Here is a 25708-nt window from a genome sequence, read left to right as displayed (position 1 = left end):
ATGGAGTGCGGTGCGGCGGGGCCGCTGCCCCTCAGCCGCCTGGCCGGGCCGCTGCTCCGTAGGCTCAGCGAGCTACTGGACCGCGCGGCGCCCGGCAAGGGCTGGCGGGAGCTGGCGCAGCGAGCGGGGAGCCGCGGCACGGTGCGGCTGAGGTGAGCGCGGGCGGCAGCGGGGCGCGGCCCAGCGGTGCGTCTTTATCTCCAATCCCGTAAAACACTGAAAGTCCACTTGATAAGTGAAGGTATCACCCCATACTGAAGGTATCTCGCCCCCAGGTTTGTGTAGCACTGTGATTTAAGGAAGGAAACGTTGATTAATCTTTTTAGTGGAAATACGTAACCTTGTATTCTCTTTAGGTAGCTGTTGTTATTTCTTTATTTGTGTTGATTGAATCCGCTGTGATTGAAAGTGCGTGACATCGACACCAAAGTTGAAACTATAGAGTTCAGACACAGTTAACTACACTGTACAGTCGTGTGTTAGGCTGGGCTCCAGCAGTCACTTGTTTACAACAACTTTAAAATCAGTCTTCCTGTTCTTTGAAGTTAAGAGTCTGACTCACTCTTTACGGCTTCTGAATTAGGCTCATGGAAATTAAAGGTGCTGTACTAGTTTTTCTGCTGACACTTTAAAAGTGAAAAACAGGAGTTTTCTTAATACATTTACTGAGAGTTGTGAGGTATATGCATCTCTTATACCATCCAGCTCACTAATACCAGTTTCTGTCTGTGGAGGTGTTACTGAATAACCTCTGAACTCCTGAAACTTGAAGGAAATGCTGCAAATATGTCCAAATCAGCTAGGAATTTCCCATCTCTATTTTTAAAAATATTTTTATTTATCTACAAGTGATTGTTTACCCAGGTCCTTTCTGAGAAAAAGGTATTGAGAAGGTCTGTGCTGTGTCTTTCTCACATTATTCCACAGCCCTCTCGACTTGGAGCAGTGTTCCCTCCAGGTGCTGGAGCCAGAAGGCAGTCCCAGCTGGAGTCTCCTGAAGCTGCTGGGGGAGCGAGGCTGCACTGTGGTGGAGCTGGCGGAGTCCTTGCAGGCCCTGGAGCACACGGAGGCTCTCCGGTGTCTGAGCCACTCAGGTCAGTTCTGGGCTGTGTTTTCACTGCAGCCCTGGATTTTAGACTGGGAACACTCAAGGTAGCATTCTACAGTAACTAAAAACATCTTTAGTGCTTGAATTCTGATAGTTGGGATCCAGGTGATTACCAAGATTATTGGCTGATCTGATTCTGTAAGCCAGGCCTTCATGCAGTGTTGTTACAGACTTGGACTTGGCTGCATGGGTGTGCTGGATGTTGTCGTTCTGTCTGCTGACTGGGGTTTGGTCTCAGCCTGTGCCTCTGGGAGATACTTATAGACCTGAGATGGACAGACAGGTAGTGCTGCCAGCACTGGGGTCTGGAGGTGTCAGTAACTTACCCAGGTGAAGGGAAGGGGTCCAGTTAGGACAGTTCTGGGTTAGCGTGCTGGGTTTGGTCCAGCTTGCTAACTGGACAGATTAATTTAGGATAGAACTAGATTATTTTCTGCTAACACTTGATGATCCTTGTGGGTCCCTTGCAGCTCAGCATATTCTGTGATTGTGTGGTTGTTCACAAAGTCTAGGAAGTGGTGCAACACAAGGAGATAGACAAGCAGGACCATGTAGATCAAGTGCTATTTGCTGTAGTACAGAACCAGAGCCCTCTCTGAGGTCCTTCTTGTTCAGGATGGGGTGAAATTCAACCTCCTCAGAAATGAAAAAAGCTTCTCTTTGAATGGGAAGTAGAAATGAGACCTGCAAACTCCTTACCATGCTGATGGCTGTCCTGTTCTTTGGACAATGTGTGAAAAGAAGCCGTGGGCTGAGAACCATTGTTAGGACAATCTTGGGATTTTTCAAGTGTATTGTAGCAATGCTTTTCACTCTTCCATCAAGAGTTTCCCAGTGTGTCAGGTAAGGATGTAACAGTTTGATTATGAATAAGATTATGAATACTGAATTTGCAAGGTTTCAGAGTCTGGTAACCATAGATGTCACTTTGCCTTATTCAAAGTTAACACGCTCTGCATTTTCCAAGGAAAATGGAAGAAATATTTATGTGTCTTCGTAATCAATCACAGAATTGAGCTGGAAGGTTTTTCTTTTTGAATCATTAAATTCCATGGTACGTACAGGAAGTGACTGTGTAGTGCTGGATAAACCGCAGGAAAAGAAATTAAACTGAAGAAATTATGGATCAGATTTCTTAGAACTTGTTTGGAATGCTTCTGATGAGTGCAAAATGCTTATCTTCCAGTGGATTTTTCTCATCTATGTTCCTAAGAGCTGTTTGTGATGCAAATAGGGGGAAATTAAAAAAAAAAAGGGGGAAGTTTTGGAAAGAGTAAGCCTTCTTAAATTTTCTGTCCTTTAAATTGAAATAGCATAGTTGCTTTTTCTGTTGGTTAATGTTAGAGGATTGTGATGCTCAAAAACTACTTAACACAGTTTAACTACAGAAGGCAGCAGAGGAAGTGTTAAATGAGGAACTGAGGTAGTGATCTCCAGTGCTAGGTGTAGAAGGAAGTGATTTTGGAGTAAGGAAGACAGGGAATTTCAAAGTGCTGCAGCTTTTTTGGAGTAGCTGCCAGTGTGTTCCACTCTTTCAGAGTAATCCTGTGTGTGGAGGCAGCTGATAGAACCCACTGCCCTGCCAGGCAAGGTTATGTGATTTCCAAACGCCATGTGCTCTCTGTTTCAGGCTGTTGTCTCTGTGGGTTCTGGTCTAGTTGTACCATCCAGAGCAGAGAATGCTTCAAATCATGAGTTTTAAACGTTCTCTTCTCCTGATGACCTTGGCTGTACCGGTGGATCTGGTTCTGGGACCATGCTGTAACAAGATCTGGAATGGTTTAGGTTAAGAAAATAACTGCATCATATCAGAGTGGTGTCAGAGTTGCTCTCCTGGCAGTTAAGATTTGAAGTAGAAAATTTTACCTTGCAGAAAACCCCAGCCCTGTGTTCTGCAGGAGTCAGAGGCATAAAGCTGAAACCAAGGATTCAGCTCATAAGAGTGCATAAGGAATAGCAGGGGCATGTGCTCTGCTGGACTTAAACTCTGACTGCTTTGACTCCCTCAGGCTGGGCCTTAATCTGAACAGCTCAAAGTTGGGAGTGAGCAAACATTTAAAACTGAGAATATCTTTCCAAAAGGGGATCCGTGATACCATGAGACATATTATTTCCTTTAAAATTAAAATACCTGAATTATATACTTTAAATCTTTTATGAGCTCCATCGAGTACTTATTGATTTGAGCATGGATTTTGGGTAGTGGAAGACAATTTTGAATGTCTTAAAGTAATAGAACTAATTGGAACTGTGTGTATACACAGTACAAACAAATTATTTTCAAGTATATTTAATGAGAGAAATGTTCTGTGCTCCAAGGGCAATTTAAATGCGAATATAAATTATGGACTTGTATTTCTTCATAACTTTCCTATGTGTAAATTCTGTCTTAAAGGTGTAAAGATCGTTGTACAGCCAGACTCTCAAGCAGTGCTGTCTGGTCAGGTGGTGAAGTTGTGCTGCTGGGCAACAGGACACCCATTTGTGCAATACCAGTGGTTCAAGCAGGAAAAAGAGGTAACAGTTCATAGAGAATGCAGGGTTTTTAAACAGTGAAAATAACACATAATGATTTTGGATCGTCCTTTTTTAAGACTCCTACTCACAATGAGAGAAGATTCCTGTATATACTCATAAAACTCATAAAGTTTAAGAAATGCTGGATGATCCTATGAACATGCTAAAACAAAACTGTGATTCCTTATGTTCATACCACTTCATTCCTGGGGGCTGTGAATGTGGAATGGGGCAGAAAGGAAGCTGTAAGTTCAGTTGTCTCAACCTACCAGTAAGTTTCAAGTAAGGAGTTGAGGATGGTGTTAAGGACTTGAAATAAATACTATAATGCTTGATCCTGGTTAAGATTAAACCAATCAAAATGGAAGTATTTTTGGTTCACCTTTGATGCAGGTTCCCCATGGTAATTCTCCAGAACTGGTTTTGAGTCCAGTGAGTGTAAAGGATTCTGGCTTTTACATCTGCCGAGTGAACAGTGAATCTTCTTTCATGTTCAGTCGGTGGGCACGCCTTGAAGTTTGTGAGCTTCAGGATACGCCTCATGGTGAGTGGCAAAAACACCTTCTGAAAGTGCCTTCCTGCTTCCTCAAGGCACTTGGGTCCCTGTTGCCGTGCTTGGGTTGTCTCACACTTCCTTTTCTTACTTCCTTTTCCTTTTCAAGGGCTCTTAATGGGTTTGCCTGAAAACAAGTTGTGCATTTGTAATCAGCCTCAGCCACAAAACCTGACAGTGGGGGATGCTTTGGTACTAGAATGTGGAGCTGTTGGAAACCCAATTCCTCATTACCAGTGGTTCAGAAATGGCTTTCCTTTGGCGAATGGGAGCAAAAATGTCTACACAGTAAGTTACTGCAATGGGCCACACTTGGGGAGTTAATGTTAACCACCTTGAGCTCACCACAGAAAGTTCCCTTGAAGAAAATAATTTCTCCAGAACCTTGATAACTTCTGATGAAGTGCTCACTTGAAGTGCTGCTTTTAGTTTTTTTACTCTTTCTTGCCTGTGGGGCTTAGATGCAAGGCTTAAATACCTGATGCAGGTATTTTTTGGAGGTCTGTTGGGATGATTGTGATGATGCTTGCATAGGTTACTTACGTGGATGTGGGACATCAAGGAACATATTGGTGTCATGTATTCAATGACCAGGAGGTCGAAGACAGCAAGAAAGTAGAAGTCATTATAGGTAAGGAGTTCTTCTATTCATACAGGTCAGCTCCTTTGTCCATTTCTTCCACATCACTAAAATTTATTTTTGAAGCTTTCAGTATTAAGACAAGCACATGCCTTCTATATTTTTAGTTTATCCATTTGTTAAAACACCTGTGCTTGCATCCAGCAAGTGGAATTTTAGAGTTTTGGGTTCTTATGGTAACCAGCACAGATGAGCTGTCCCTTTTCGGCCCTGCCAGCATGTATGGAGCTTGTTAGCAGATTGCTAGCTGACTTATGCTTTTTGACAACTAAAAACCACTTTGACCCTTGCTGGGGACATGAACTCTGTTACGTGGAGTCCTTCAGCAATCAGGAGAGGCGAGATTGTTCATTTCAAGTAGAATGACTGAACACGTTTCATGTTCATGCATGTGTATTTGCAGGGAACTGAAGAGGAGCAGATCTGTTTGTATAGCTTCCAGATGTATCTGGCAATACTACTGTGTAACTTCCTCACCCTAGTTTAGTACTCCTGAGTTTCAGGAATCATTACTGTACAGTGTTATGGCCAATGCAAATTTACACTGCTGTAAAGTGAGCCACATTGCAGAGCAGCTTGACAGTGCCCTTTGTCTTCCACCTTGTGTGCTAACTCTCAGAACTGAGAGCTCATCTTCCAATTTTTTCCCCTCCTTAAAACACAAGGAAGGAAAGCTATGGCAGTGGAGTGCACAGAAGGTAATGTAAACCTCTAATTGTGAATCAGTTTTAAAAATCGGTGATGGGAATGACAGGTTGTTGAGTGTGTTGCTGAAAGGCATGTGTGGGTTAAGTGTAGCAGTCAGAGGCCCTGCAAGGCCTCCATGGCAGTCACTAGCCTAAGATAAGAAATGCAGAGTCATGATGAGTGGACCAGAGCTGTCTCTCTTCCACACTCAGACCCCTGTTATCTCTCTGTAAGGCTATAGGTCGTATTCTCCTCGACCCCAGCCACTGGACAATTCCCGATCCCCCAACAGTGTACTTAAACCCATACCTTTGCCCTGTTCAGACGGAAGAGCTGTCACTGGAACCCTTTGCAGAAGCTGCCAATAAAGACATCTCCGCAGAACTCCACACAGCCTTCACCTCTCTCCATCCCTGTGTCTGCCGAGGCACTTTGTGAGCACAGAGCTGAAATCACTAAGAGCTGAAATCACTAGAGCTGAAATCACCCCACAAGTGCTCGCTAAAGTAGCCAGTGTCTCGGAGCTGGCCCAGGGGCCCTGACAGGCTGCGCCTCATCAGCACAGTGCTATCCGGGACACCTACGGCGGCTGCTGCCCCGGGGGCCAGATGGACCCCCGGGACTCCGGCCACGATAGTTAAGAGCTTGGGTTTAAAACACTGATGGATGATGCAACAGTCCTTCTGCATGTGCTTCTCTCTTTTTTGCCTGGACAACATGATCTAGATCACACAGGAGAAAAAACAGGCTACTTTCTTCTTTTGTGATACTCAAATGATCTGGAGATTTCTTTGGTGGGGCTCAGGAGGCAACATCCTAGAAATAAAATCTGGAGATCTTCAGGAACATGGATGATCTTAGAGAGCTGGCTAGAGCTAGTTCCAATGTCAGCTCCATGTCTGCAGAAGTGTTTTTAGCAACGTCCTTAGGATGATTTCTGTTCTCCTTTGCAACGTTGCAGCAGGGAGGAAGAAGTGTATTGTGAGTCTTAATGTTGGTACCATCCCTCCCTCGACTGCTGAGCATCTCAGGGTCTGCAATATCTGCAGCACAGGGGACTGGGTACAGTGGTGCGAGGCTGCTCCGAGAGAGCACTGGTGCTTCAGAGATAGTAGTTTACAAATTTCCCTGCTTTCCAGTGTTCTCAGAATAAAGTGGTGAAACCCCTGGTAGCTTAGGATGTTTGAAGATTGTATCTGAAGTCTTTCTGAATACGCATGGCTTCCCAAAATCAGATTTTTTGCTCAGGATGTTGCTTTTTCAACAGCCCTTCAAACATCTGTTCTTCAGTGCAATGATTCTGATGCCTTTTCCTTTTTCTTTCAACCTACTTGCATGCCTGTGGGATTGAGGCGTCATAACTGTCCCCCCACTTTGTTTTTCCATCTACTGTACTGCAGTGCTGTGTCTAGCACAGCATTAATGTATTGCTATAGGATTTTCTCTTTTCTGTGTGGAATAAACAAAAAAGGGTTGATTTGCAGAAATGCAAAGTCAAAGTATTTTAGAAAGGTAGTTTGTTTTCTGTGTTCAGCTTTGTTTAATAATGGCATGGCACTTACGTTTTTACTAGTAAAATGGCGTTTCTGCTTCTTGTTTAAACTATTATTTTATTGGTGTTTTCCTTCACAGAAGATTTAAGCGATCTTCAGGAATCAGGTAAGTGATAAGTTTTGAAAAACTTTTAACTTGGCATCTTCATTTTATGTTACAAGTCGCTGGGTTGCATTATAAACTTTACAGTATTTGGATGTACCTGTAACTGAGAATTGAATAGGAGCTGGTATCACCTTAAGAGCAGCACAGCTTTCTAGTTCCAAGAGATTTAACTTGAAGCATATAGAAAATCATAGGGGTGCTGTTTGTAAAATAACCCAAGGCTGCACATATACTTACACAGATACAAAGGGAATTATCTTTCTTGTCTGTGGTTTCTTGGGACTCTCAGTTTTAGCACATTGCTGCATTCTCAAATAATTAAGGTGAAAAAGATGTGAGGTGTCTGGCTATCACTCATGATATATTGAGTGGCATATTTCTTCCAGTCATGTTGGAGTCAGCCAATGTGATGTGAAGCCTGTTAGGTGGTTATTATAGGAATGTAGGTCTACAGTGTTGCTCCAGAAGGGATTATCCCAGATACAGTTTTCCCAAAACCTCAACTCCCAAAGATAGTTTCCTGGGTTAGATATCAAATACGTTTATGTTTGCCCGGCCTCAGTTTCAACCATTGAAGGACTTCTCTGTCATACTGTGTCATGTTATCCAGGTAAACCACTTTGGCATGCTGCTTACTGTTTCTCTTGGCACAGCATTGGCTCTGCCACCCCTCTGTGACGTACAGAATAAAATAATTTTCACATTCAGATGGGAATCCCTGCTATGCATCCCGCACCTTGCATGTCTGCATTTTGTTTGGAGAGGATGAACTGGTTGGATGTCACTGAAAATGCCAATGTGCAGTTTGTGAGATTCAGCATCTGTTGTTTCTTAATCTATAGGATTAGCTATTCACATCCTGTCAGGTTGTTTGCTGGAAGAGGGTGAAGGGAATCATCTAAACAAAAACAATATCAACAAAACACCCCCCAAACCCCACCAAAACAAAGAGAGGGCTTTTTCTTGTATTAAACTAGCAAAGTGTTAGAGAAAGCAGTGCTACTAGACTATGGCTGTGGGGAAGATGCAGTTCATTTTCTGGAGTCACTGACATGCTGCTCTTTTCTTCTATTTCAAACAGACCCACAAGAAGAATCAAGTCACAGACCTGTGGGTAAGTAGTTTTGTACTGAAATGACTGTATGTATTTGACATCTAGGATGCAGATTTTGCTGCTCCTGAGTATTGCTGCTACTGACACTGCCAGTGCAAGACCCGTGGGGCAAATAGAGAGCTCCAGGGAGGGAGATCTGTAGATATTTGTGTAGTCCTTTTAGAATGCTTGTTTGCCCTTTCAGGAGTAAATTGTGCCGAGGGCACCAGTATTTTTAGTGACCCTGTGAAGCATTTGCAGCTTCTCATCTGTTTCAGTTTACTGCTTCGGATTCCTGTGGCCAGACCTTAGCCAGTGTGTTACTCCATTCCTTTGAACACTTGGAGGCAGTGGTATTGGGATGATGTGATAGAAAGGATTGCTATCCTGTCTGCTAAGGAAATGCTGTCCTTGCAGCTCTCCCCGTTCCATCATGTGGATGCTTTGATGCTGAGCTGAAGCTCATAAAGAGGTGGACAGCACATGTGATATGAAGAATAGTTGCTGGGTTTTTAAATCACATTCTTAAATTTGCACTGTAGACTTGAGTGGTCAGGCATGTTGTCCTGTTGATACTAAACTAGATGGAAAGGCTGCTGGCCTCTGTCAGAATTTTATGGCTCTTTCAGGTTCATTAGTGTGAGGGGGAGTGTTGTAAGTGTTCCTCTCTCATGTGGGTGAGTTTTTTTCTTCAGGCTGAAAAGAGAGTTGGACTGTGTTGTTGATGTGGGATGAATTGTAAAATCAGATAAAATATTGTGCCTGAAGTGAGATTGATACCCTTTTCACTTTGGAAAACTTTAAATTTAAAGGTGTTGAATCCATGGAATATATAAATGTGGCATGTTTTTTTTTTTTTTCTCTGTATGTCTTGGCAGCCACAGACAAGGTGGCTCTGTTAATAGGAAACATGAGCTACTGGAATCATCCCCAGCTCAAGGCTCCAATGGTAGATGTCTATGAATTGACCAGTTTGCTAAGGCAGCTGGATTTCAAAGTTGTATCTCTGCTGGATCTTACTGAATCTGAGATGCGAAATGCAGTGGATGAATTTTTACTTCTCCTGGATGAAGGAGTTTATGGTAAGGACACGTAAATCCCTTCTGAAGTAGGTCAGTTTTGTGTGTATCAAGTAGCAAACATCTGGTATTTGCCTCTGCTAAACAACCTTCATGGTAAATATGATGAAGAACGAGAAGAATAAGTTAAAGGCACCCACCAGCATATCCTCTGACTTTGGTTAAAATGTTATTGTTCCTTTACTTTTAGAACAGATCAAATGTTTGAACTTCACTCTTTAACCACACCTAAAACTGCAGTGCGGGCTTTTATTTTGTTTGATAGTATTGATAGTACTTTGCTTGCCTAGATTTGATTTTGGGGCACAAAGCACAAGACAGAACTGGCAGAGAGCATGATGGAATTGATGCATGGAGCAAAAGCTTTGCATGGAAAAGGCCAAGAGTGATCTGGTTTAGAGTGTAAGAAAAGTTCTTACGTTTTCTGCTGACTGCCACTATTTTGTCATTTTTCTAAGATTGTAATTACTAAGATTGTATGGTAAACTCCAGAAATTATTTAGGACAGAGAGCAAAATGTTCTCCCAGGTCCCTACTTAGTGGATTGCAGAATTCCTGTAGTAAAAATCCATTTGAGAAAACATTATTTGATCCCTTTTTGGAACACAAGGTCAGCTTATTTCTTAGCATGACTTTTTTTACGGATGTGTTACCTGATGCTCTCTCTGTGCAGAACTGCGTGCTCTGACATTTGGGCATTTATATCTGAGCCAAAACCTGCCTGACACGAAGCCTCGGTCTGGCAGGAACATGAGGCTTTTGAGAGCAGTTTGCTTTTATTATTCCTAGGAAATAGATGGGCTTATCTGTTTGGGTGAGCTTTGAGATTTTTGCACCTTCTCAATTTTTCTCCATAATTGTGGACATAAATGTAGCAAATAAAGTACTGAAAGGCTCTAATTAATTTCTCAGCAGCACCATATGAAAGCTCTTGCATGGCATATTTTTGCAGTTGTACTTTTCCAGCCAGTTGATACAAAAGTTAAGCCGAACAGTTTTTCGGTGGTGTTTGACAATAACTACTTCTGTTTAAGTGATTACTTTGTTTTTTCTGCATAGTGCCTATGAATGGCTTAAAGCCTATAAAAGATGCTGTCAGTGCACAAATAGGTAACGATTTATTGCCTTTTCTAGTGGGCACAGCTTCAAATAGAAGAGGCATAATGACTGCTGCTGTTTAGTCCCTGCTACATACAAACCTGATACTTACTAGGTTGTGTAATTCTGGCTTACTGCCAGGAAAGTGACATTTCAGATGCTGGTCCTTAAGAGCAGGAGTAGTAAACAAAGTGATGATGGTTGTCTCCTCTGCTGTCTTAGTCTGTGCTGTTCTAAATGTAGGTTGCAATTAACATTGTATTCCACACAGGGTAAAAGCACAGACCCATGTGTTAGAAAGGCTAAAAATATTTAGGCTGCTTTCTTTTTAAATGAGAGGGACTGAGAGAGGGAGGGGGGGAGCGAGGCAGATATCAGTTAAATGCTGGCGTCTCTGAGGAACTTGAGCCTACTTAAAATTGTTGTGTGCGAGTCTCCGTTGAGGCCCTCCAAATATGTTTACTCCACTTACCCAGGTATGTGCAGATTTATTTCTGATCTTGAGCTCAACGTATTAACTGTTGCAGGTACTTGGCACATAGCACAGTCATCTGCCAAGGACAGAAAAAGAATTAACTCAGTCAGTCCAATTACTTACAGAATATATGCTCAGATACATAGAATCTCAAATACAACCCTGATTTAGGTCCAGATCCGAGCTCTGGAAATCACGTTAAGGCTTTCCTTTTAACCGAGGGCCTGACACAAGATTATGCAGTTGCAGTTCATACCATTTTTAGCTCTCTTGAAGCTCGCCAGGCTCAGGTAGCCCTCATATTTTCATTTCTTGTAGCTGTGTGTAGTGAAAAGGTGAAAACATCTAGCATGTCCACCTCCACGAGCTAGTATGTTAGGGTGAGCCTTATTTTGGGTTTTATCTGAATCTGACAGTGTTGTAGTGACTTAAATTTTTCAGCAAATTTTAGTAAGAATAACAAGATAAGAACATGGTATCTCCAGCCGGCATAAATTGTCAGATTTCTGTTGACTTTTATTCAGCTGTGCACTATATTCTAATTGCAGATCTGACCTGCAGACTGCTTTGACTAGATAAATAAAAATTCTTTTTAGAAGATGGAATTTGCATCATTAAGGAAAATCAGCACTGGGAATAGGCAATAGGAAATCCAATTAAATCATACAAGCCTCTGGTAACTGCATTTTATGGCAGTAGAGATTATTGATTCTAAGATCATCTAATCTTCATGCAAATTTAAATAACTTTAATATTGGACATTTTTATTCATATAAGGAAAATCTAAGTCCTAGCTTGCAGTTCCCTTTCTCTGGGTTGAGAAAAACTTGCTTTAATTCCCTGATCAGGTTGGTTTCTCTACAAAAATACTTTTATGTTTTATTGAAGAGTCTAAATCTTAAAATGTTGTAGACTGTTGTGTAGTGACACATGAGGGACATGATGGCAGGATAATAATTTCTGGCTAGGTAAGCATACAAAGAGTTTGTTTAGTAGACCCAGAAGAGTCATGAGTCTGTAACTAGGAGATATAGCTGCAATCAACTGAACATGAGCTGTTGGTAGTTGGTAATGGGGATGTGCTCTAGAGTCCTACCAAACTCTCCAGCATTTTCTTTTCTATGAGCTGCAGACTTACTGCTGCTCAGAGCTTTGTAATTGCACATGCGGAGATGTTTTATGGATAGCACATTTCCTTGTTCCTATCTGTGAATTACACATCAAATATAACAGGCTGTCTCTGTTAGAGGTCATAGCTACTTAGAGCATTTTAAGAGTATTTAACTTGGTGTGGTTATGCAAGTATCTAACTGATTCTATTGCATGTGTGACTTTTGTGCTTCTTTTGATTTATTGTGTTAGTGTATTGTGGAGTTGATGTTAATGTGGCTTGGAGTGGCTTCAGTGAACTCCCTGGCCCACAGTCAGTGCTGTGCATGATGGTTTTGACCCGCTAAAATGGACAGAAGTCTCTGATGCACTGCTCACTGTCACACCTGTTTTGAACTCAGGTTTGTTATACTATGCTGGCCATGGCTACGAAAACTATGGGAACAGTTTCATGGTTCCTATTGATGCCCCGAATCCCTACCGCTCAGCAAACTGCCTGTGCGTGCAGAACATCCTGCGGCTGATGCAGGAGAAGCAGACAGGACTCAACGTCTTCCTGCTGGATATGTGTCGCAAAAGGTATCTCCTGCATTCCCGGGTGGTGAGAGCTGACCTCAGCTCTTTGGGATCTTAACGGAAAGCTGGGCCTCCTGCAGATGAGAAGTCTTTAGGCAAAGTTCATGGTTTTGAGAATTCACAGCCTGCACCTGAGTGCTTTTAGCATCAGTAGGATTCACCCACAGACTTCTGCCCATGGCCTTGGATAGAGATGTGAACCTGGTGGTCCACATGGGTACATACCTGCCTCCTGATTTCAACGACATTTATTTCTATTTTGCTGTTGTTTTTTAAGTTATAAACAGACCGATCAGATAAAAGTAAAATTTGGCATCTTAAAGAAGAAACAGGACCCTTTCCCTTGGGATCATTATCCATCTTCATTACAGGGAGGAAGGAGAAGCCCTGTGATCAAAGGCATGTTAACTTAGCAGAAGGGCTCAAGCGAAGCGCTTATTTTAGAACTCCTGAGAGCCATGGATTTTGCTTCTATACTGAGGATGTTGTATCTTTATTAGGAGGTTAAAAAATATTTTATGGGATTTTGGGGATTTTTCTACACAAAGTACTGTGTTCTTTCCATGTTGAGAAACTATTATGATCAATTAAACTTGCATTTGAAATCAGCTCTTCAATCAGCACTTCTGGCAGTTGGTCTCTGACGAATGTTTCATAACAGAAAGTTGCTGGCACTTTAGTATCTGTGGAGCCTCTAAACTCTGCTAATGAAATGCCCATGATCCAATTCAGCTTCGCAATCTGCTGACCAAAAAGAAAATCCATTGATGTAAGCTTTGTACTAACAGCACCATGTTTGGTGGGGAAAAGAAAAATAAAAAACCATGCCATTTGTGAAATAACCTAAAATGGGTGGATATCAGAGTTGTGTTTTGCAGAAATTGCAGCCAAACTCTACTGGTTACTACAGCATGCCCTTCTCTGGGTAATGCCTGGTGCCTCTGTCTTTACACTGCCCTCAGGCAGAGTGTTGATGGTGCTGACTTTTGTGTTTGAGCAGTCAGGATTCATTCCAGACTTGTAGGAGTGAAACAAATTACTGGTTCTGAACTCTCTCTGTTTTGTGTTTTGATTTTGTTGCCATTATGAGTTCTCAAATTACTATTTTCCTTTCTTGTGTTTCCATTTATTGCAGAAATGAATATGATGATACAGTTCTTATCTTGGATGCTCTGAAGGTTACAGCCAATATTGTTTTTGGATATGCAACGTAAGGAAGTTATTCTTCTGTGCCACAGAAATAACTGAGATTGTATAGCTGATCTTTTTCAGAACTGTGCTGTGGGCCAGTAACCTTGGTCACTTTTCATGTGCAAAAGCTGCTGAATAGAAGTAGTCAGGAGCTTTACTAAAGTCATCAGTAATAAATTTAAGCTCCTCATGGGAGCAGTTTGATGAACAGTCTAGTCTGTGATGTCATTTTAAGAGAAACTTCCATCAGCTGCTTGCAAGGGAACACGAAGAGCAGGTTGGCCTTGGACACAACCTCATTTTCAAATTGTAGGGTTTCTTTCCCCATTCCCAGTATAAATTTACTCTTAGACCTACAGGTTTTTCAGTGTTTTTTCCTTGTCCGATGCTGATGATCTCACAGATGCCAAGGAGCAGAAGCTTATGAAATTCAGCAGCTGGGATTGGCCAATGGAATCTTCATGAAGTTCCTGAAGGACCGTTTGTTAGAAGACAAGAAGGTCACTGTTCTGCTTGATGAGGTTGCAGAAGGTGAACTCCAGCTTACTGCACTAACAGTCTCCTCAGTCTGCATTACTGAAAACAACTTTGCTTCCGTGTCTTTCCTCTCATGGTGAATGTGTTACACTAATTAAATCTCTTTCTTGTTGTGTTTTGGTTCAAATAGTAGGTGCTACTGGGCAGCATATTGACAACATTCCTGATGCTCAGCTTCTTTAGTAGTGTTCAGTTTTATACTTTCCTATTCAGTGAACCTTATTTGTTCTGAGTATCTCTCTGCGTGGAGCTTTGAATTGGCCATCCACAAAACTGCTCTTCTGTCCTGTGGTGCCAGCTGCTTGTGGTAGTCCAGTGGTTTGCATGTCCATTTAAATAATTAACATAATCCTACTTGCCTCAGAGTGCTATAGCAATGATAATGATTTGTTCTCTAAGTGCAGTAAAAAGGGCAGTGCACTGTGTTAATTTGCCAGTGATTATGTTTTTGATGGGAGAAGCACTAAAGTGAGAAGTGTGGAGGGAAAGCATATTGCTTCTGGGCAAACACCTGCTCCAAGCACAGAACAGTGTCAGGCTGGTGTGTGTAGGTGCATTAGCCCAGCTCTGCTCTAGGTTCAGCAGCCTGGGGCAGCTGCAGGTCACAGAGCTTTGTGTTCTGTTCAAGAGTGCAGGGAAAGATTGACTTGTCAGGCAGCATGACAGGCACTGCTGTGAGTATTCCCAGGTGTTGGGTGTCAGGGTGTACACAGGTTCTGTGCAGACAGTGCCAGAGGAATGTTCCCATTAAGTGTGCCACAGAAACAGCCCCCATGGAAAAGGCTGCAGCCTGCTGGCTCTGTGGTTCTTGCTGTGCCTGTGCCACAAGAGTGCAGTGCTGGCTCATGGTCAGCTTGGTGGCCACTACGTCCCCAAGCAGGTCCTTCCTTGCAGAGGTCCTTCCCTGCAGAGCTGCATCCCAGTGAGTCAGGGCCCTTCGTTGACCTCTGCAAGGGATTATTCCTACTTGGGAGCAGAACTTGGTGTTCCCTGTTACTGGACTTCATGACATTCCTCTCTGCTCAGTTCCACAGCCTGTCCAGGACCCTCTAAAGAGCAGTACAGTCCTGTGGGGTATCAGCCACTCCTCTCAGTTTTTAATCATCTGCAAACTTTCCAAGTTTTGTTCTCTGTCCTGACACATGGGTCATTAGTGATGCTGTTAAATAATCAATATTGAGCCCTTGTATCTAAACCTAAAATACTTCCCTTGCCCCCAGTTCTTTAGAATAATCTCCTCTAATGGACTTATTCACGTTCTTGAAATTAGCCACTCTAATTAGGACCTTACTCAGTCAGAGCTGTGATGCTGCTTGGACTGGCTCTGAGGAACAGGGGACGATGTTGGCCAGGCTGCTTGCAACCCCTCGGGGCCCTGCAGAACTGCTTTGGCCTTCAGGGAAGGAAGAGCTTAGCAAGGACTACTTGTAAACTGCAGCTCTTGATGGATGTGCTGGCTCTGGCATAACCACAGTAACCACACATTGCAGGAAAGTACTTAATTCAGTTGGAATTGCAGCAGCATTGATTTCAAAAGAACCTCTCTGCATCTTGTTTTTAGACATGGGCAAGTGTCCCCTTACCAAAGGCAAGCAAGCCCTGGAGATCCGCAGCAGCTTGTCAGAGAAAAGGGCATTAACTGATCCTGTTCAACAAAGCACATCTTCTGCAGAGTCCCTGGCACGGAACCTGCAGTGGGCCAAAGCTCATGGTACAGTACAGAATGCTTTTAGATGATCCTGCTGCCATGATGGGAGAAGGGAGGGCATGTACTATTGAATGGAAATGAAAGAAATTCAAGGCTGTAGCTACATTTTCATTACTATGTTCAGTTGGAAGTTTTTGGGTTGGGGTTTACCCCTACGTGAGATAGTAATGAACAAGGTGACATGTAGAATTCATGTATATTCAGTATATTTAAGATCACTCAGACACTGGAGGGGAGACTTACAGGTTGTCTGTCTTCTGGGACAGCCTCCCAGTACTGCATGTCTAGTAGTGACATTTGTAAGAGGTCATTGATCTCATTCTAAAGTCATCACCTAAAACAGGCAGGTGAACTGTATGGTAAATGTGCATGATGAAAAGTTTTCAGTACAGACAACTAAGAAAAATAAAATAAGACTGAGATGAGTTCCAGGCTTCCAAACCTTTTAAGAAGGCCAGTGGGGTTTAAGACCTGTTTTTACCTTTTTTGCCTAAACCTGTTGGAGTACATCTTCAAATTTCTTTGACAGTTGGGGCAGAGGGTCAGGCATGGCATTTCTAAGACCACTCGTCATACAGGAAGACTCTCTTAGAGATGCCAATGTTTATTTGTGATCCCAGGCACTTAATTCTTGTTTGTTAAATGATTGAAAAAGAAAAATGCATATGCTAAATTTATATTTAGACTGTAACAATGTGTTATTTATTGGCAGAGCTTCCAGAAAGTATGTCCCTTGAATTCCAGTGTGGTGTTCAGATTCAGTTGGGGTTTGCAGCCGAGTTCTCCAATGTCATGATAATCTATACACGGATAGTTAAGAAGCCCCCTGAAATCACAGCTTGCAGAGCCCACATCACAGACTTCCCACTCGTAAGTGCTTTCTGCTGCTGTCTCATGATCTTACTCCACTGAAGTTGAAAATTTTCTGCTCCACCCATATCAAGTTGCGTCTTGTATAATAAAGTGGGTCTAAAATGCTGCAACTTCTCAAACTGAAAGAAATACTATTTTATGATCTACAAATTCTATATAATCAATTAAGTTCTCTTTTATTTCTTGCAACAGGACTTAGATGTAGATCCTAAAGAGGCCAATAAAGGAACTCCTGAGGAAACTGGAAGCTATTTAGTATCAAAGGACCTTCCCAAACACTGCCTCTACACCAGGCTGAGTTCACTGCAAAAACTAAGGGTTAGTATATACTGTTCATTACAAGTATGCCCAGATAATTGACACTACTTATGTTGCTTTGCCATTCTATCAAGGCAATTGTGTATGGTTAGTGTAGTAAGTTCTTTGGAGGGAAAGAATGGATAATAACCCAGTTCAGTGACTTTAATTTCAGCTGAAAAGTAAAAGGTGGGGAATTGATGCATGTGTAATCCTGAAACTGGTGTGCAAGGCCCTTTGTATTTTCCAGGCCCATGCAGAACTCGGCCAAGATGGTTATTTTTGTGTAGATCACCTATTGCGTGCTCTGAGGGTGTTCCTATGCTTTTCAGGAAGAACATGACCTGAAGCAGAGCTGCCTCTTACAAAGTCATTAGTAGGAGATGAAAGTGTCATGTATCATCAGCCTGTGCTCCTGGGCATACAGTTTTTGAAAGGTTCTCTTCAGCAGACTGGGGCACTGCTCAGTGTCTCTGTATCTTTGTGTCATGAACATCTCTGCCAGACACAGCCTGGCATCTCTTCATGAGTGCTTTTGTCAGTTGAGGTAACACAAGTGCTTCTGGAAATACAGACTGTTCAGTGAACAAATAGTGACCAAAAGAGGACCTCAGGAAACAAGGCCTGCCCATTGTGTGTCTCTAGCTCCTAAAAAGGTCACTCTGCTTCTCCAGAAGACTGGAGCCTCTCTCTTTCCTGTAGTGTTTATTTGGAGAAGAAGTATAACTTTTTCTCTCCCCCTCTTTCTGCCGTTACAGGAACATTTAATCTTCACTGTTTGCTTGCACTATGAGTATTCAGGAATAGAAGATACAGTGGATGAAAGAAAGGAGATTAATGTTGGGAAGCCCCTTATTGCTAAATTAGGGCTTCACCCTGGATTCAAAACAAAGAACTGTCTCCAGACATGTTGCATGCCTGGTTATCCTTTTCATAATCCAGTAGAATCGAGTCCAGAGGCAGCTGAATACTACATCCCTAGTCATTGCCAACCCAATTCCTCTCCAGGTGTTTACCATCCAAACTGTGCTTGCTCAAACAGCATCACACAACCAGAGGCATGTTCTTGCAATGGAACTTCCAGGATGCTGGCTTCAAGACACAAAGTACAGCATTGCTCACAAACTGTGGAAAAGCGTAATGTACCAGTAGAGACCACTGATGATACTGTTGAACTGGAATTCTTTCTCTCTGACAGCCTTAGCTTCTCTGAACAGCAGTAGCTGAGATGTGTTTGGACTAGACCAGAGTGGCATCCTTGAACAGAGGGGCTTCCACATTGCCTCTCCATCTTCTGGAGTTTGGAGACTTCTGGACAAGGCTCTGGAGAGTCTAGAGTAGGTGCTGGGAATGAGGTTGTGACGAAAAATTCTTGTATCCTAAGAAACAAAACTGGACCAATAGATTTAGGAATGAAAAATGCAATTTTTTTCTATTTTTTTTTTTTTTACTATTTGTTGTTTGGTACAGAGGAAAATCTGAACTGCTCAAAGTTTCCTATTCTGTTCTTTGGCCATCGTGTCTTAGGATCGGTCACTGACGTTCCAGTGCATTGGATGTAGCCAAAAAGCAGCTCTGACTGCATTCTCCTCTCTGATTGCCAGATGTCCAGTGTCTGGCAGCATCTGAGAGGGATAAGATCTGTGCAAGGAACCCAAAACCTGAAGAGCCAGCAAATTAACATCACTTTTGTTTTTAAGAGAACTACAGATTATCAGAGGGAGCAAAATCACAGAATCATACTGTGGTTTCTATTTTGATTTCTTTTTTTCTTTTACATAACACTCCTAAGATTTTTGCTGATCTGATACCTGGATGTTCTGGAAGAACACTAACTGGAAAGATGAGGGCAAGTGCCTGCTCATAGCAAGCAAGGTATTGTATGGTCAGTCTTACAGACATGCTGTGAGGGCTAAAACAAGAATCACAAGAAAAGTGAAGTTTTATTAGGTCATTGAAAGTCTTGATGCCTTGAAAATACAAAAAATGTTGGGATGTAAGGAAACTAAAATCAAAGGGAGTTTTCAGACAGGGAGAGTAGCGTCTCCTGTACTGGTAATATTGAGAGGAAGAATTACTTTAATTAAGATCCTCATCATAAAAACAAGATAAGTGAATGTTATTGAGGCAGACAAGCCTGTTTCAATCTCCAGTGGAGAGTGCTACGATCTGGTGGCCTGGCAATATGCTGGATGGGCACTGAGGGATGTCCTGGTGTGGCCATAAAACTTCTGAGATGGGAATGTTAATGCTCCTTTAACTAAATCTGGTGATCCTTCAGGTTGCTCTGTGCTGAAAGGTGGATATAGGTACATGGATATAGCTATTTCCAAGATGACAGTCATGCTTGAAGTAATCCATACATGAGCTTGAATTTCTGTTTTCCTTCTGCAGGGTGTTAAATGGCATCATATCTATTAATGAAAGAGATGTATCTGCATTAACTATTCTGCGCAGTTGACTTTTAAATCAGATTATAGCTTGAGACATGGTCTAGGAGTGTACTACTTAGCTAATACTTTGTCAGTTTCCTAATTTGTATAAAAGTTTATTCTTTTTTTACTGTGTAATAAATTGTTGTCCACAAAATTATGTACTATGTGCATAATGTAGTTGCTACATTCTTCTATGCCTTCCAGCCTTAAGAAGCCCAAAACTTTGTTGAAACAAAGCATGTAAGGACAGAATTTCCTTAACAGAAAAGAAGGGGAAATCTGAATCATGAGCTTCAGCTCAAGATATACAGATCTGGGCCTGGGCTGATAGCCTTGCTCCTCGAAGCTCAACCCTTGCCTCTTGAGAGGTGCAAAGGCGTTTGATCTTTAATAGGTACCCTTGGACATATTTGTATATGTATGTCTGTACTTCTGTGTGTGTAAATTGATTTCAATCTCCTACGGGAAGTATAGTATGGATATTGCCATCTTAAATCTAGAATTAAATTCCCGCTGTGCTTACAGGAATTGAATCATTTCACAACTGTTAAATAGTCAGCAGTTAGGTGCTGCCAAATTTTTCAGGCGTAAACCCCTGCCCAAGTCTGGACCCTGTGACTCAGCAGCAGGGCCTTTGGCACTCATGGTGCCTGTGTAAATCATTCTACATTGATTCTAGACAGATTTCCTCTGTGTGCATCATCCATGTAGCAGTTACCAGAGTGAATGCTGCCATTCAACCTCATCACCCTTTTGCACATTTACATTAAACCTGCTTTTGCTAATACCTTTAACAGAGGTTCTCTAAGTGACTAAATCACTCAGACTTGTCCAAATTGTCTGACAAAAGTCTGCCTGTGGCAGTAGAGTGCGTGGAGGAAAAATTCATCTGTCTGAACCCTCTTTAAAAAGAGAATGGTGATAGAAGGGCATTTTCTCACTGCAGCACTGTCTTTAGGAAGTGCTCCAACTGTTTTAATCATTAGTGTTCAGAATGAAATACTCTGGTTCTTCAGTGCAAGCTGCAAGCAGTGCCCATTTCCTTTGGCCCAGCTCCAGGAAAGCACTTTAAAAGTTCAACGGCATAAATTAACATTTCAATCTCAGTGAAATTGGTGGGATTAAGACATGCCTAAACCTAGGCAGTTGTTACAGCTCTCTTTGACTTGTGGTACCCTTTCTAAATCAAAGCCTCAGGGTTTGGTTTTTTCCCTACAGTGCAATTATTTGGAGATAATTATTTTTTGCTGAAGTATCTGGTAGGCTAAATTACTTTGCCCTCTGCTGTAGCATTGCTGTATGGTTTTGTATAACTTAAGTGTTTGTTACCTGGGTTTGGATGTTGAATACATTTAGAAGAAAGTTTTAAGGTAATCTAAATAAACTCAGGCTTCTCTGGCAAAAGAAGGGTTCAGAAAGGTTTCTGCTTCAGAAAGGCCAAGACACTTCTTCCGTTGTCCCTCACCACACTGCAGTAAGGTGGGAGTGCATTTACCATCTGTTCCTCCATAGAGCTGTGCAGGCTGACTCCTCTAGTTATCCTGAGAGTCCTGAAACTGCCTCCGGCTCCAGAAGACCATCTGCACCATGGAACTCTCCAGTACATTTCAGTGCTGGTGTTGCTGTCTCTGTAGTTACTGCCTTGGTTCATGCAGCAACTGCTTTTCCTCATTCTGTCAGCTAATTAGTAACTTCGGCAGCTTTCACATGCAGTAAGCTCCTGGGCTATGTTCACCTTGACATAGATTCCTCACTGCTGTAATGTAGATATGTTTCAGTATTACTTCTTCCATGCATAGAATTTTAGTTCAAGTACAGTAAGATCTGCTCACATTTTAGAGTGCAGTATTCTGAGTTCCAAGGTTTTTGCAGGGAATTGGAGATAGGTTTAAAGTATCAGGTTAAGGAGAACAGGTTGGGAATTTGGTTTGTTGGATTTTTTTAAAAGATTGATCATTTAGTAATTGCAGTAGTCTAGGAATGGAGTGAGGACACCTCCATGTTGTGGCATTTAGGCAGTTAGTAATTTCTAAGGTATTACTGCAGCAATTTAGTCATACCAGGCTTTTTTAAGAGCTAATGAGAAGAAATGATGTCGCCCATCCTTGTTGTTGGCACGCAGTGAGCAGGAGCCCTGGATCCCTGTGGGGGTGTGTTACCACAGCGACCAGCCTCCGCATCTGCAGAGGATGTGGGAGGAAGCGACCAGGCCTTCCCCATCTGCCCTTCAGACAGAATCTGCTAGCACCCTGCTTTCAGCTTTCAAAGTCACTTGCAATTAGGATGAAAAGTCTTCAACCTGTTATGCAAACTACTTCACATAAGATCAAGCAGCTCTCAGATGCTTCCTGGGCTCTCTGATGACTTAATGTGGTGGTTATGATTTCTTTCATCTCTCTAAACCTGCGCCAGCTCTGCTTCCTGACATCCTGTAAGCAGAGGGATGTTGACTGTGCGTGGCAGGACAGACTCACTGAATACGCTGAATTGGAAGGGTCCCGCAAGCATCATGGAGTCCAGCTCCTTGCCTTGCACAAGGCCATTCCCAAGAGTCACACCCTGTGCTTGAGAGCATTGTCCAAACTCTCCTGGAGCTCTGGCAGCCTTGGGACTGTGATCATACCCTGAGGAGCCTGCTCAGTGTCCTACCACCCTCTGGGGGAAGAACCTTTTTCTAATACCTAAACCTATCTAAACCTATCTAACCTATCTAAACCTAACCTAAACCTTCCCTGCCACAACTTCAGGCCATTCCCTTGGCTTCTGTCAGCAGTCAGCACAAAGAGGATATCAATGCCTACAGAGGTAAGCACCTCTTCTGCGGGTTACCATCAGGCAGTCTGTCAGAAACTGCTCAGATTATTCCCCTCTGAAAGCTGTTGATCAGAGCTGTAGGTGTTTAAAGCAGTCCCAGGAGTCTTCTCTGTTCACATCCTGTCTTCTTTGTGCCTGGCAGGTCTTCTCCTCTCTTTCCTCTTCTGCTGAATGCCGACAGTATGCATGAGACCTGCCTTTCAGGACTGGGATTGGTCCAGAAATTTTTCAGGCCTGCTTTGAGATATTAATAATGTACCAAATCCGGGTTTTTTTTTGGTCTGTAAGGAGTCTTTTAAGAAGCTAGAGTCGCTATAAAATTCTAGTTTGCTGATTCTCAAAGCTTTGTAGGCTTTGTTTCATCCCTGCCTTAGGGATATGCAGAAAACTGCTGCAGATTCTGGTTCAGTGTTGCAGCTGCAACAAAACACCATTTTGAAGCACCCATTGGATTACCAGCTCTTATTTTAGTGGAAATAGTGGGTTTATTTGAATCAAAAAATAGCTGTGCTTCATGACAAGCTCTTTACCCATGCTGGCAGGTGGAGAACTGCAGCTGTTTGCACCTCACTGCATCCCAGCACATAAATCAGAGGTGGGACTCATTACCACTGCAGAGCCTCCCTGCTAGTTCCTCTCTTGCTGTCTGCACTGGGATAATCCAGGTTTTAACATGAGTACAGCATGCTTTCCTGTGGTGGGATACACAGGAACAAGCCACTTGCCAGCTGGTGAGTTTTATTTGGAATGAGGTGCTTTGCCCTCCACTCTGGTGTTGCCTTGCCATCAGCATCTTTTTTCCTTTTCTGATCTGATGAGAAGAGCCATGTGCCCAGCGGGCCCTTAGTACCCTGCATGTGCTGGGACACCTTTACACCTCCCATCATCCTATTCTATGAAACAATCCTTGGAAACTCCTCATCTCTGCTGCTGGCAATCCAATAATCCCTTCCTTTCTTTATAAGCTCTGATAAACAAAAACCTTTTTTTGCTCTTGTTTTGTGAAGAGTGTAAGTTTCCACAACTGGAAAAGCTCTGTCTGATGTCATGCAACAATTCTTTACAGAATTTGATAGGAAAAAAGGATTGAACCCAGGTTTGTTACCTAAAGGTTCCCAAGATAAATAACTGTCCTTTCTCAAGTAATTTTGTTTACAGTTATTACAGACTAATTAGTTACAGTATTTTCTTATTGCTATAGTCTTGATGCTAGACAATAGTTACAATACAGTTAATGTATAGTTAATAATAGGGCTGTCTTGAGAATGGTATTAATAATGGTTTTCGTTACATGAGTTATCCTGAGTCACTGGTGACTGCAGCTTCTCAAGCTGGCAGATGGTGTCTCTGTAAGAAAACATGTTTTCTTGCCTTGCCCATCAGTTCATTCCCAGACTGAGCAAAGAGAACGCAGTGGTAGTAGCATCTGTTGATGGAATAGTTCCTGTTAAACTCCATCTGCCTGCCAGCTCTAGGATGTTCAAACTGTGCTGTGTATATATAAGGTACAAAAGGCATTATTAGGATTCTGATGGATCACAAACTAGAGTGGGTTTAGTTATGTAAGATGGACATTTTTGGACAGCTCTAAGAAGTAATAAATAAATCTCATGAGTAGTAGAGAGATGATGCTTAGCAGTTGCTTTTTCAGCCTGCACTATTATTTGCACCCATGCAGTACAAGATGGAGATTTTTGACTGATCTGAAGCCAAGCCAGTTCTTGCACAGCGGCTGCATGGGAGCCTAACTTCTGAAGCCAAGGTTTTAGAGGTGAAAGGACAAAGAGAAAAGATCCCTGGGGCTGTAAGGGAGAATGACCCCGCCACCAGACAACATGAGCCTATAATTTGGCCAAGCAGGTGCAGGCAGCCCCCAGCACTGCCACTAGTGACAGCAGCTGGTGCCTTGCCATTGGCTCGTGGTGGCCATTCACTGCGTGGGAAACCCACGCTCGAGCACAGCAGCTGGGGGCACGTGTGCCACCACACCTCGTGTCCCACAGGGAGCAGTGCTCTGTCACTGGGGGACCCTTCCAGGCAGGGGCTGGAAGCTGTAGCTGTAGCTGCTGCAGCTATTCTTTCACATTAAACAAGTCAAGAGCCTGCCCACCTGTACTGCAGAGGGGAAGGCCATCTGAGACTGCTAATCTGGCTGCAGATTAGCAGATTAACCCTTGGGGCTGGGGCTGGATGCTGCTCTAGTGCCTCTCCCCTCCTCTGTACCCAGGAGATCATCCTGGTTTCCTCTCTCCCTTTCTGAATGGGAGAGGGTTGTCCCTAGTGCTGGCACATCCGAGGAGCAGTGTGGCATGCCATAGGGTGGTGCGGTATGCCAGCACAAGTGTTTTCCTAACTCAGGTGCACTCTGAAGTGTTTCTGGTGGTGTAGGTTGTTGGGTACTTTTAACACTTCCGTGGAGTAGCAGAACACTGAGCAGGTGGGGAGTGCAGCAGCTTCCCTCCTTCTTCCCATGCTAACGCAGGCGAAGTAATTTTTGGAGCATGGGTAAGCCCAGCAAGGATTTAATGAACTGGCAAGGACAGGACGTGTCCCTTGGGCTAGGGGACTGCCTGCAGTAGACATTGGGGGTCAGGTTGTCAGGAGAGGGAAGCTGCCAACAAGCTGTTGTTTGAGCTGCAGCCAATAGCCAGCTGTTATTAAGTCCTGTCTGGAGAATCACCACAGAGGCAGCAGTATTTGCAATTTGAAAGAAGTTAAAATGGTGATAACGACCCCCATCTGTCCTAGGGAGGGACCAAAAACCAGGACGTGCCAGCCACCGGCCCCCACTGAGGGTATCTCTTGCTGATCACTGTGTCTTCAGAGATTTGTTCAGTAGACTTTTACGGCAGCAGACAGGAAAGCTTGCAACATGGGAAGTAGTGTTGTTACACAAACTAAATGGAATTTGTATAATCCTGACTCATCTTCGGTAGGTGGGGATGAATCAGATGTCCTTTTTCCAGCAGGAGATGCTGAGGACCGGCATGGAAAGCATGAGTACTTGAAAGACTCCCTGGCCATGCCAGCCACAAACCAGCAAGGCGCCTTGATTTTAACTTTGCTTTCATTGTAGGAAGATCATCACAGGCAGCTTGGAATCAGGAACCACAGCCAGGCTGAGCTGCTGCTGCCACCCTCATCTGTGAGGACAGCATTTCCTGAAGTAAACAGAGGAAAAGTGGCAGAAAAATCACTCTTGGGTTCCTCCTTCTTTTATTATGTGCTTATTCCATTTTCCAGAGAAAGCTCTGGAAA

At 43.0% G+C, this 25708-nt stretch overlaps 1 protein-coding gene across 1 annotated transcript; it reads left to right on the top strand.

Moving 5' to 3' along the window:
- Positions 1–19793, top strand: MALT1 (MALT1 paracaspase). Its single transcript, XM_053932154.1, has 18 exons — positions 1–152; positions 928–1094; positions 3504–3625; positions 4019–4169; positions 4288–4466; positions 4713–4809; positions 5484–5516; positions 7138–7164; positions 7286–7288; positions 8246–8278; positions 9136–9339; positions 12421–12598; positions 13731–13805; positions 14190–14317; positions 15885–16034; positions 16744–16901; positions 17097–17222; positions 17960–19793. Exons 1-18 carry the CDS (start codon positions 1–3, stop codon positions 18422–18424), a joined length of 2448 nt encoding a protein of 815 aa, XP_053788129.1. The 3' UTR covers positions 18425–19793.
- Positions 19794–25708: the final 5915 nt, after the last annotated feature.

Source organism: Vidua chalybeata, chromosome Z (assembly GCF_026979565.1).
Source record: "Vidua chalybeata isolate OUT-0048 chromosome Z, bVidCha1 merged haplotype, whole genome shotgun sequence".
Classification (NCBI taxonomy): Eukaryota; Metazoa; Chordata; class Aves; order Passeriformes; family Viduidae; genus Vidua; species Vidua chalybeata.
The sequence above is the reverse complement of the archived record's forward strand: the minus strand, read 5'-3'. Positions and strand labels throughout refer to the sequence as shown.